At 44.7% G+C, this 12,121-nt stretch overlaps 1 protein-coding gene across 1 annotated transcript in view; it reads left to right on the top strand.

Annotated features, from left to right (window-relative positions):
- The window catches only part of ARHGAP22 (Rho GTPase activating protein 22), a 181,369-nt gene that overhangs the window by 152,267 nt on the left and 16,981 nt on the right, over positions 1-12,121 (top strand). The window contains exon 5 of the mRNA XM_068398747.1: positions 9,389-9,596. Coding sequence (XP_068254848.1) covers positions 9,389-9,596 — 208 coding nt within the window. The remainder of the gene's footprint in view (positions 1-9,388; positions 9,597-12,121) is intronic.

The raw sequence follows: 12,121 nt of genomic DNA, 5'->3' as shown, positions 1-12,121 counted from the left end.
AGAGGGATGAAACTGGAAGGGAAATTTTCTGTACAGGGGACGTACTGTTGAATTCTTTCCTTCTGGGTTCAGCACTGTGACTGATCACCTGTAGCCTTTTCACTGCCAGCTTTCAACAGGTACAAGATATTCAAGTGCCCATGTTTGCCTGGGTTAAGGAATGAGTCTCTGCAAGGCTCAACTTACTTCAAAATTGGGAAACTTCAGCTCTGATTCTAACTTTGATACTAGACCCTTTCTGTACAAATAGGCAAAGCAATTTCCTAGATCTGAGCTCCCTCAGACAGGTCCGCTTGAGTATACCTGTATATTAGCTAATACTATGTGTAAGCCAATGTCTAAAAATACCCGCATCCTATGGGCACTTTCTAGAACTGTGCAAGCCAACAAGTTTGCTCACAATCAGAGACGGGGAGGAATATTTTCTGAGTTCATGCAGGTTCACCATTCCTGTCTGTTGCAACCAGATTCAAGACTGAATTTGACCTGAGTTAGATGCCAAGCCTGAGGCATGCCTGGATTTTCAGAAGTTGTGTGAGCTGTAGTGAACTTCCCAGCCAGTCTTAAGGCTTGTAGTGACATGTACAGGCAGGATGCTTTCTCCCTGTTTCTGGTACCTGCAGCAGAATAACTGCGGTGGTGCTAGATCATGAGAGCATTACTAGGACTCTCTCCATCAATGACACCAGGAAGGAAAATGCCTCCAGCTCCCAGCAGCCAGTTCATGTGATATTTACTCGCTAAACAGTTTTAGAAATCTATGTTCTTCTTTAGGAAAATAAGAGCCGCCCAGTGGTAAAATCCTCTACAGCTAAACAAATTCACACCAATGGGGAAAGAGGGAGTTCAGTCTCCATTACCCGTTTTCTCCTTGGCATGTGTGTATGGGGAGATCCCCAGATGAAAATTTTGATGGTAGTTTATATGCAGTGTGGCCAGATCTCTGGATTTTATTGATATTCTTGCAGTATCAAGTATACTTCTGGAGTCTGCAGCCCTGCAATCTAGTGATTATGTGTTAATGTTGGATTTCATTTTAGAGAAATGTGGTTAACAGAGAAAGCAGGATCCAAGTGTGACCTGGAAACTCAAAACACAGAAGACAAATTAAATATATTTAGTGATTTTTATTCCAGTCTCATCATATTCTGTGGTCTAAGTCACGATTTTTAACACAATGCTTTGAAAGGGATTGAGAATTGTTTCATATAAGGAGATAAAGTGGTAACTGGAGTGTGTAGATATACAGCACAATGTTGCATTAGTCTCACAGGACACCTATAGCTGAAGAGTTACCATGTGCAGCGAACAACACTGAAGCAGCTGCCATTTTATGCTTTAGTTGTGATGTTCGAGTGAGCAAGCATGTGCTCCTCCTGCTTTTTTCTCTCACCAGAGCTATGTTTGCTCTTTTGTTGGAGAAGAGTTTACATCGTCTTTGTTGTATCTCATAGAACTCGTGGGATTATAAACCATGCTGAAGTCTAATCATGCTCTGAGTCATGCTGTGTCCTTGGCCACAGAGAGGCTGTGCATTTCACAGGTTAATTACACATTGAGTATAACAATATCCATGTTAAACAACATGACTTTCTGTTTCATTGGACCTCCTTGGTCTTGTGTTTTGAGAGATGGAAAACAGAAATTGAGAAGTGAATGGAAGAATAAAAGTCTGCATTTGCTATCTCCTGGGCTCCCATCCCAAACATTGAGTCCCAGGCTCCATAATGTTATTAGCAGACATGACACATTTTGAGGCATCATTCCAGGGAATAGTGCCAAAAATCCTTATGGTGTCTCAGCTATTCAAAAGAGGATTGGTCCTGCTCACCAGCTAGCACTGTGGGCAGGCTCTCCCTAACCTGCAGCCTGCTGTGTTCACCACAAGGGAAGAGAGGATAATAAAAGGGTAAAGAATACTCAGGATCTAATTCGTACCTTTTGTTTAAGGATCTCCATCACTTTCCAAGTGTTATTTAGTGGTCTTTAAATAGCCTAGTGTATTGTTTGGGCTTCTGGTGTCTAGTTGTGTAATAACTTGCGACTCCAGGTATGCCTTGAATAGCTAAGGAATACCTTACTACCTTGCCATTCAGGAACTGGAGCTTTTGATCCTAGTACTGCCTTCACTTGTAGTGACAGATAGTAATTTCTTTAGGAGCTTTTGACCAAAACAGAGAATGTAGAGACAGAGTTTGATCTCAAGTTTCCTGAGTTGTGGGACAACACTGTCTCAGTGACTGGAATCTCAGAGCTTAACTACTGAGTCAGTATGTTCTTTGACATGTGTGCTCAAACTGAGCCACAGTGTAGCTAAGAAAGTGTTGGGCCACTAAGTTCAGATGACTGTGGTCTATACAGTGACCAAAGACATGATATTTTAATAACAGAAGCAGATGAGCAGCTGCAGATAGGGATAACTTTTTTTTTTCCTGCAAAGGGAGATGAAATTAGCCAAACTTGATAAAATTCGCCAGAAGCTTGGTGCAAAGGTTTTGGTTGGTGAGTGCTGCAGATCTGCAGTCACATAAGTGCATTTTGTAAATGGGATGGATGGCTGACCTCTGTATAACTGCATGGGGCACTGCGTGATAAGCATTTTTCTTAACTACAGGCTTCTTACTGTGAGAACAGGGGCTGAGGGGGTGAATGTTTTCCTGCAAGTAAGTCCCGGGGATTGGTCCACATGGAAGGAGCTTTTGGTTCCTTTCCCTACCAGTTATCCAGCTAAGCTATTCATCATCAGGCAACTTCTCTGTAAAGGGCTAAAGCAGAGGCTGTAAGTACAAAAAAACCGCACAGCTCAAACATTGTAGCTTTTCCTAAGCTGTGTAAAACTTTTCAACATGTCCCAGAGCTGTGGAGATACTCTTAGAGTGTGCTCAGCCTGAGGTGAGGGGATTGTTCCCCTTCAAAATGAGGTTTCTGCTTCTGGTGCAGCTTCTTTGCAAGCAGCTCAGAGGCCAGACCAGGGCACTAGGTTGCCTGCAGTACAGCTAACATTGCCTGTATCAGGAAGGGATCCAGAGTGTGGCATGCAGACAGCAACTGTTGCTCAGCTTTTCCAGCTATCTAGAATAGATCTGACAAGCAATTAGAGCATGAATATATTACAGAGCCGATGGGGGATGCCTTTGTTAAAACTTGTGACCCATACTTAGCTGCTGTTTACATTGGCGGCAGCTTCGAGGGTGGGCAAGACCCTACCTGCCTGTCTTACTCCTCTCTCCTTCCCAGTGCGGAGGGAGCCAGGGAGCTCTGCATCTCATTGGATATTTCAAATGCTTTCTGCACAAGTCATAATTAATGCCGAGTTGCGGAGCTAAGACCAGATGTGCTGCTGAGATTATCTCCCAGGGCAGATCGGCTGCTCTCCGCTCTGTAGCGCTGGGTGAATGGAAAGCTGCCAGTGCTGGGACTCAGAATGTGTCTGATGCCTGAAGTCAGGACTTTCTTTCTCTGCCGCTCCTGCTGTCTGACACTGCCTGGTTTCTGCTTGAAGCTCAGCGCCTGTCATGTAGCGGAGTGCTGCACAAGAACGAGAGGTATGAAATGGTTTTCCAGGGTTTAGATTTGTTATGTTTTTCCTTTCGTAGAGGAAAAACAGATATTTGAGCTTAGCCTCAGACAGAAGCTAAGTATCTAAAAAAGGATCTGGCTTTACAAAGGGGGAAAGAGTGGGAAGGATCCAGTCTATGGCCAAAAATACTAACGGATGCCAAGCTAGCATTTGAAGACAGTTCTGGGGAGGTGTGTTCATATTTGCTTTTACACAGAATATTTAAATGGATGTATGTGGATGAAAGCAAACGGCTCCTAGTATATGGAGGCTGTTCTTTGTGGGTAATGGGGTCAGTAGACACCAAGTTCTACCACAGACCCAGTTGTGTGACCTTGGGCAAGTTACTTCATCAGTTTCTCTTGATTCCTAATTATCTGTCGATTCCCTTCCTTTCCCTAGTTCTTGCATGCTTTGTCTGGCTGGATTGTTTAGTTGTTAGGGACTATCTTTTCTTAGGCATGTACAGCTCCTAACATGGAACTCCTTTTTCAATTGCTGCTGCAGTAATTCACATAGTGTGTGCTTGGGTGGGCCAGGGGAGGGGAAAAAAGAGTTATAGTTTTGTGTGTGTGTTTTGTGCTGTGGAAGCATATGCATTTCTGAATGTCTGCCCATGATTTTTTCTCAGTGCTTTCATGTGTGAGAGGGACAGATAAATGGGAGCCTAAGCATGAATGTGGGAAGGTGAAAGCAGACGCTTACCTGTGCAGGTGAGCACGTACACAATCTTTGCATCCATAAACTGCCTGTCTGTGAGGCACCGCATGCGTGCGCGGGTGTATGTACTGCTGCATAGCGGCATCCAGGTGTGTGCTTGATTATCTTCCCGCACATCTTTTAATGCGTGTGTACTAAGCTGTGCATACAGCTGACGTAGGTGTGTCTGGACTTTTCCCACTTTAAGCACATACGGAGTCCTCAGTCCTCCCTGTAAAGAAAATCTACTCAAGAACTGACTTTTTTATCTCTGTCTTTAGTTTATTTTGGTTGAAATCAGAGCTCTGATGAGGAAAAATGAAGCAGGGAACATATATTTTCCTGCCCACTGCATGTCTGGACAGCATAGCCGAATGTATAGGCTTTGTATGCCTGGAGCTGGTGGGTGAGCTATTCAGTCCAGGACAGAGAGCCTGTCTGTGTCTTAGTCAGTACATCATTCCTGGCTCGATTTTTCCACAAAGAGCCACCTAAATCTTTAAAGAACAGAGACAGCTTGTTGGAGTAGAGGAAAGAAATTCTGCAGCTCTGCTAGCCCATTTTTTTAGTATCTCTTGAATCTTTCTGAGATTAAGGATGTGGTCCCAGGCATGCTGGGGTTTTTTCTGCTTTGAAACCAAACAAAAGGGCCCAGCTATAGATAAGCATATGACAAGGAAAGTTAACCCTTGGGTTGCTAGTAGTTTTTGGCTTTATGTCGAGCCTTACTCTGAGAGTGTGACTGGATGGCACTAGCTCCCCTTCTTCTGAATGAAAATAAAGACTTTAATGTCTTCCAGCAGGATCATCAAATGGAGTGAAGCGCTGCCAAGTTCAGTCTGAGCTGCAGGCCCCAGTGATTAAAAACAGACCTGTGCCTTGAGGAGCCAGCAGATGAGGCTGTGTGTGATTGGCTCCATGTTAGCTTCCCTTGCAAGGCACGGCAGTTCCTGTCCAGCCCGGCAATGCTGTCATATCCTGGTAGTTTCAGGGACTGCATCAGTTTTACAAGCCCTTCTGAGACCTAGCTGAAGTGAGGTGAGTTTTACAGAACTAGCAGGACACCGCCACCTCAATCTGCCCTGTTTAGCCCTGGGAGACTGAAGTAGGTGCATCTGCTATTTCTCTTGCCAGTGTAGCTGTGAGAGCCCTAGCGGTAATTTTCTTGAGGGTAGACTTCATCAAGGCCCTCCAGCAGATGCCCAGATGAGAGATTTTTGCAAGCCCAAAACTCTCAGCAGCTCCAATTTGCCTTTGACAGTCCCTTTCCAGCCCCACTCCAAAGACAGCTCTTAGCTTGCTCCTTCTCTGAACCCTAACACTAATGGCCTTTTCTAAGCCATGAACAAGCTGTGCAGCCACTGCACAGATATGAACGATGTCTCCAAGGCCAACTTTCCAGCCTCACTCTAAATGCAGCTCTCTATGCTTTCTCTCTTTAAACCCCAAAACTAATGCTCTTACTGCCAAAAGACCTGGCCTGGGAGCGGTCTTTCTTCTGAGCAGCGGTTGGGGAGGTCCTTGTTTATGGCTTGGCAAAAAAAAATTAGGGCTAGGATAGAGAGAAAGGAAAAGCATAGGGCTGCAGTGTAATTTGGGCTGTAAAGGGAAAGTTGCAGTTACCAACAGATTTGGCTTGAGTGAAATATTTTGTGTGTGCAATCGTTGGTGACCTTTTCTAGTGCTTCCCTGGAAAATTAGGGTTCAGGGTTGAGGGAGAGAGGAAACACAGATTTGCAATTGGAGTTGGGCTGGAATGGGGCTGCCAAACCAAAGAGTGGGAGGTACACAAGAGACCTGGGCTGGAAGAAGTCTTTCATCCTGGAAATGGTGTCAGGATCTTTTCTTCCCCTCAGCAAAAAATTACCTGTGAGGGTTCTGTGATCCACCTGCACAGCTCTTCAGTACACACTGTCATATGAGAAGAAACCCATGCTTGTGCCAGCTCCTTTCACTTGTCATATGATGGGTAGATCAGCTTCATTCTCAGTCATGTTAGTCTTGGTTTCATGGCTGGTTCTTCTTTACCAATTTGAAATGGTGTGAAGGGAGCTGAGCAGTATTATAGTAGAAGAATATTACAATGCCTTTGTATCCTCCAAAGATCACTGTTTCCATCCAGGAGAAAAAGGTGTTGCCAACCTCTGTGCCTGACAAGGGGAAAGGTAGGGTCCCCAGTATCTGGTTCTGCAGCAGACACCAACAGTAATGCTAATAGTGTGCCTGTGAAAGGTCCATCTGCTGTTCTTTCTGAATCTGAAAGCAGGTCACCCTTCTATCTCTATTTGTTATCTTAGCATCACATTCCTTAACCTCTGTGCCAGTGGTCTCTGTTAGGCTTCAGTCAACTTGTTACACAGGAGTCACTGATAGGTTGATTGTACCTACAGGAAGCTATTGCTGTTGTGAACCAAGTTAACTGGGAAGGCAAGGACTGATGTTGCCTGAAATGCCTGCCACAAGCCAGCTAAGGAAAAGCAGAGAAAGCTTCATGCTGCAAATGGAGATTATGCACGCAGTTATTCTGTGTGTGCTTGCATATACATGTGTCTGACTCTGCCTTTGTCCTTGCTCTGGGTTAGTCTGGAACATGAGAAGATAGGCTTCTGGAAAAATATTATCTCTGTGCTGTATACCTGGGAAATGCAGAGCATTTACCTCTTTCCCAGAGCCTTCTCTAGACAGGCCCTTTGGGAAACAGGGCTGTGATTCAGCAAGGAGAGATTTGAGAAAAAAGGGCTGCTATCCTGTAATTGCCCTGACATCTACCACAGCCTGACCTCCCTAAACCTGTATGTCTTCCATCTGGAAGAGTGAATGCTGTGTATCATTTTAAATAAATATATGGGTTTGGTGGGAGGAAGCCTGGCTCAGAAATTGATGATAGGATATGGAGTTTTTGTCTTTTAAGGTGCACAGCTGGGGTCTGACCCAGGCTTGCTGTAACTAATGTTGAAGGACCTTGGTTTGCATTGGCCTGTGGCCCAGGGTCAAACATTCAGGTCAGAGGAAGAGGGAGAAATGGTGACTAGCAGAACAGCATGAGGGAGGTTAGACAGGACACATGTTTGTGCTCAGCTTTTCACAGCTGAGGGGCCTGCAGTGTAGCTTGCAACTCTTACCTGGATCATTCCTGTGTGTGCTTACTATGATATGCAATGTTGAGACTTACTCCCCCATGAGCAGGATCAGCAGAGAGGCTGAGACATGAACAGGCCGTGGAGGCTTCACTTTTCCAGCTATGATCTGGATTCAGAAGTTATCTGAGAAACTGGGCTGAAAAGGTGGTTCTTTCATGGCTGCCCAACCCCTGTAAGTGCCCTGGAAACCTTTGGTCAATGCTGAGCCCCACATACGAAGCAGTTCTGCTGTGCCCCATCATGACAGCAGGGATTACGTGATACGATTACAAAGCAACCTGTGGAAAAGCAGGAAGAGATTCCCTGTCCTAGAATGTGACTTCAGAGACAGCCATCTCAGTGAAAATTCAAACAGATTAGAAGAGAACTAGTAAAACTTTTACTCTGAAAGAAAACTAATATTTACAGTGATAAAGATAAGTCACTCCCATGCTCCAGGGCATGCCCTCCTGCCAGGATAAGGAGGGAATTTCCTTCAAGACTCTTCATGGCCCTCCAGCTCTGATACTGTAATGCAGTTGTGTAGTCTGGGGGTGTAAGGAAGGTTTCTGTCTTCTGATGTATAATAAACTGGCAGGGAAAGGAAATTGGACTTTAGGATCCTTCTCATGTGTTTAATTCAGGGAGCTGAAACTGACAGTGAAAGGTTTGTGTCACTGAGGATTCAGCAGGGTTGGACTGAATAGAGAAAGCAGGTATGGTTTGACACGATGTCTGCCATGAAGGACAGTGAATGGTGGTTAGGAAACTTCCTTCCAGGAGTTATCAGCCTTGCATGAATATAGTACTAAAATAAAAATGGAAAATGTGGTTACTAGCAGGAAGGTAAGTAGAGCCTTAAGAAACAACAAAATCCCCTGGCTCCTTGATATCAGTGTAAAGCTTCCTGTTGCTTTGAGAAATCTTTGAATAGAATTTCCTGTCTGCTGCGGTCTGGTCTCATCTGAAATTGAGTAGATTCTGGGATTCTCTCACTTACTGAATTCTTATTACCAAAATATGCTTAACTTGGATACTATCCTCCCTGACTCCAGCACACCTTGTAGGGTGCTAGAATTAGGGTTTCAGTACACAACTCAGAAGCTGTCCTTTTAGACAGAGCAGTCTTCTAGTGTCAGGGATTGAACTAAGACCTCTGGGTCTTGCAGCCCAAGCCCCTTCCATGTTGTTGAAAAGATCTGGTGCCAATAGTGGCATTCAGCAGCTGATATTGACCAGGAACTCTGATTTCCCCAGAGAGATAGTTCTTCATATTTGGTGATATATGTCTACAGTAGATCTGACTTAAGAATTACCTAGGCCAGTCTGTTTTTAGAGTATCTGGTGCTTGCTATAGTTTCAAGGTACAAGAAGTACAGTACACACATTTTAGTAGGAAGGGCAATGTATTTTGCATACCTTTTACTCTATGTTTTAATTTTCATTCAGCAATTTTAATTAAAGGAAAAGAAATAGAAATGCAAAGCTTGCAGGATGGTGGGGGATTTTCACAATAGCGAGTTCTAATGTTGACAACTGTATTCTGTCATGTTAGCAATTCCCTGCTAGAGGGATTGCTACCTGTGGGGCTGGGCAGCTGCAAACTGTTGAACGGCAACTGTGTGACAGCTAAGAGGTGGGTGCATGCAAAATGGACTTGTCAATGTAGCCTTTGTTTTGGCATTCTTGGGACAGACAATGCAATGGAAGTATAATTACTTAATCCAGGTTCAGCACAGCTGTGGATAACCATAAACATAATCTTAACCCCACCTTCCTTGTGTATAATGAGATATAAACTGGCTTAGGGCAGGGGATAAGCAGGAAAAAAGTAACTCACCATATAATTCTTGGTTTTAAAAATAATTTTATTCTTCTGACTGTTAGAAACTGGACCTTCACACAGGTGCACCCCCTCCACATGAAAGTTTCCCTCATTGTATGCCGTGAGCGTTAGCTCAACAAGAGTTTAAGCTGGCACCCAGATGTCTCTCTTGCTCTCTGTTGGCAGGGATCTTTGGACAGAGGTTGGAGGACACAGTACAATATGAGAGGAAGTATGGCCAGCGCTTGGCTCCACTGCTGGTGGAACAGTGTGTGGATTTTATTCGGGAGCGAGGTCTTACAGAGGAGGGGCTCTTTCGGATGCCTGGCCAAGCCAACCTTGTCAAAGATCTGCAGGATTCTTTTGACTGTGGAGAGAAGCCCCTTTTTGACAGGTGAGTTGACATCACCAAATTCAGGCTGGTTTATCTGTGGCGTGTAAAATCTGGCAGAAATGGCCTTGCAATGGCTATCCTAGTTTATGTGTTCTTTCCACACCATCATTCTCTTCGTTTAAAGTGCTGCTGGGGCTTTCTCCTGCATGGTGTTGGGTGCAGAGGCCTTCATTCAGCCAAGTGCTTGAGCAAAGGGAGAAATTGAGCTTGTTAATCTCAATGGGGCTACTCCAGTTTTTCAGTTTAAGCACCTGTTGAGTGAAATGCATTGCTAGATTTGGGTGTGGCATACTCAGCAGTTGGTGGGATCCCACTGTAGAAATGGATATGACAGAGGTGAACTAGGTGTTTTACTGCTTTCAGATGTTGCATTCTCCCTTGCTGTAACCCCAGCGGATCTGCCCAGGGGCAATATCGGGCAGAAAATAGACTGCAATTTGGCAGTTGTAGTCTACAACTACCTGAAGGGAGGTTGTAGTGAAGTGGGAGTCGGCCTCTTCTCCCAGGCGACTAGTGATAGGACAAGAGGACATAGCCTCAAGCTTCGCCAGAGGAGGTTCAGGTTGGACATTAGGAAGAATTTCTTCTCAGAAAGGGTTATTAGATATTGGAACGGGCTGCCCAGGGAAGTGGTGGAGTCAACATCTCTGGATGTGTTTAAAAAAAGACTGGACATGGCACTTAGTGCCATGGTCTAGTTGACATGGTGGTGTCAGGGCAATGGTTGGACTTGATGATCCCAGAGGTCTCTTCCAACCTGATTGATTCTGTGATTCTGTAATATCTCGACTCTTCCCCTTCCTTTGTCACCAGGTTTCAGAATAGTCGCCACCATCTCACACATCTTCCCTGGCTGTTATGCGTGTAATGTATAGAATTGGTCAGCATGTCATAACAAAGCACTTTCCAACCACAGAAGAATTCTTGGCCAAAATGATTTTTTTTTTTTGGTCCACAATTTCAGCAGCTGAGATGGAACATTTATTTCAAAACTGAATATATCTTTTGATTTTCAACAAAACGTGACACCACCGTTTCTGAAATAAAAATGGCAATTTCACATTTTTCTTCCCAGTACAAAAATGTTGATGTAATCACTCCTTGCCTGGTACAAAGACATGCTAGCTGCCTTTTAGTCCTATGGACCATGCCAATGTTAGGGAGCAGCAAGGGCCAGCTGCTCCACAAAGCAAGGTGAGCCAGGAGCCAAGTATGTTAACAAGGCTGGCAGAGGCAGTGACACAGTCCAGTGATCACCAGGTAAGCCCATAGTGACGAGGCAGGTCCAAGATCAGGCTAGGTAATCTGTCCGTGAGTCAGGTCCAGATCAACAGGGTCTCTAGCCAGGCACAGAGATGGCTGTGGGGCAGTGGGAGTTGTAGGTCAGACACCAGATAAACAGTAGAGGCTCAGCTTAGTATCGGCTCCCGTGGGAAGAGTGTTAGCCCTGGCTCAGAGCACTCTGTCCAAGGTCAGCAAGGGAAGAGGGGGGCAGCTATCTGTGCTATCTCTACATTGGCCCTGAGCCCGAGCAGTCAAATCAGCAGGAGGGTGGATGCCCTCAGGGCCCTTGCAGCCAAATCCTGTCTGTACTCTGTAATTAACATTTCCTTTCCTCTCTCATATGTACATGCTACCCAGAGTGAAGGTCAGCACTGTGCTAACCTAAACAGTGCTTTGAGAAATGGGCCTTGACCCTAACAGAGACCTTGAACTCCAAGGTATTTGGATCCAAGGCCATTGTGTAGATCTGGCCCAATCTCTACCACAGGTCCAGAAGTGGGATCAGATCTGGGGTCTTGACTTGGAGACCTGGTTCCATTTCTTGCTGGAACTCACTAGCACTGCTTTCCCAGGTGATGCAGGCAGCATCTGGTATGTTGCCAGCACATTAACCTAGGTGATCACTTCCCCTGGACCTGCAGCCACTCTCGACATTGCCAATAGCATCCCTGCCTACTGCTGCAGGAAGAGCTAGTGCTCCCCTGCGTGGGCAGTACAGTGTTTGGTCTCATCCTGGGAAGAATATCCTTAGAGTTTATTGGGAACATTCTTCTAATTCTTCCCTCCCCTCAGCTTCCCAGACCACCCATCCTCCTTTCTTTGATTCTCAACCACAGTCAGTATTTGCTTCCTAAATTGAAGTGTGAAATATTTAGAGATATTTTCATGAAATTGTCTCAGTTCATCTTTTCTTAAAAAAAATCTTTGTATTTTTAACTGAATGTCTGAGTGTTCTAGTTCAGAATTAGAATAATCTTAATTCATGTGGAAGTGAACAAAGTTATTTTGGAAAACACTCATATTCTGGAACAGGAGTATCTTCAGAAGGAATTAATTAGGAATGACAGTTTCACTTTCATGTTTTACCTTAGTCTAATCCATACTAACTTTGTTGTCATGAAGATAAGCCAAGCCTCCCCCCAGCATTTTTAAAGCAGAAAGCACCTTTATTTCCATAGGCATTTACACTGGCTAAATAGATCAGTGCTAACTCTCACCTTTAGCAGAGGCAGTAAAGATCT

This window comes from Nyctibius grandis, chromosome 4 (genome assembly GCF_013368605.1).
Source record: "Nyctibius grandis isolate bNycGra1 chromosome 4, bNycGra1.pri, whole genome shotgun sequence".
In the NCBI taxonomy this organism is placed as follows: domain Eukaryota; kingdom Metazoa; phylum Chordata; class Aves; order Nyctibiiformes; family Nyctibiidae; genus Nyctibius; species Nyctibius grandis.
Note: the sequence above shows the minus strand (reverse complement) of the source record. Positions and strands in the feature narration are given on the sequence as shown.